This window comes from Camelina sativa, unplaced genomic scaffold (assembly GCF_000633955.1).
Source record: "Camelina sativa cultivar DH55 unplaced genomic scaffold, Cs unpScaffold06473, whole genome shotgun sequence".
NCBI classification, from domain to species: Eukaryota; Viridiplantae; Streptophyta; class Magnoliopsida; order Brassicales; family Brassicaceae; genus Camelina; species Camelina sativa.
Window position 1 is genome coordinate 1 of NW_010927550.1, and position 504 is coordinate 504.

The window sequence follows — 504 nt, forward strand, 5'->3', positions numbered from 1 at the left end:
GGATGAAGAGGGGAATGGCGTCGTCGAGAGCGGTGGTTTAGGTGGAGCAGAAGTTTCCGGGAGAGTCGGAGTGCTCGGAGAAGGTTTTGGTGGGGAAGAATTGGTGGGAGGAGGAAGCGAAGGCTTAGGGGCACGGCGGCGAGGAGTAGACGGCGGTGGAGGAGAAGCCGTACTCGCCGGCGGGATTGAATCGGAGGGAAGTGAAGGAGGCGGCGGGAAAATGGGGTTTCCCGGCGGTGATGTCTCAAAGGGAAGCGGAGAAGGCGGCGGAGACGGTTTGGCGGGAAGGAAAGGCAATGGCGGTGAACCGGAAGGAGCTGAGGCCTGAGGAGACGGTGGAGATGGAGATTCTAACGGAGGCGACGGTGGAGATACTAATGGAAGAGTCGGTGGGGATACTAATGGAGGAGACGGTGGAGATGCTAACGGAGGAGATTCAATCGGAAGAGGCGGTGGCGAAGCGGTGGGAGCTAAGAGGGGCGGTGGGGGAGGCAACGGAGGAGG

At 60.7% G+C, this 504-nt stretch overlaps 1 protein-coding gene across 1 annotated transcript; it reads right to left on the reverse strand.

The window, feature by feature from the left end:
• Positions 1-6: 6 nt before the first annotated feature.
• LOC104774887 (proline-rich receptor-like protein kinase PERK14) lies at positions 7-501 on the reverse strand (the record flags this gene model as incomplete). The annotated part of the gene is made up of 1 exon (XM_010499283.1): positions 7-501. A coding segment is annotated over one exon (495 nt), but the record flags the coding sequence as incomplete, so codon positions are not given.
• Positions 502-504: the final 3 nt, after the last annotated feature.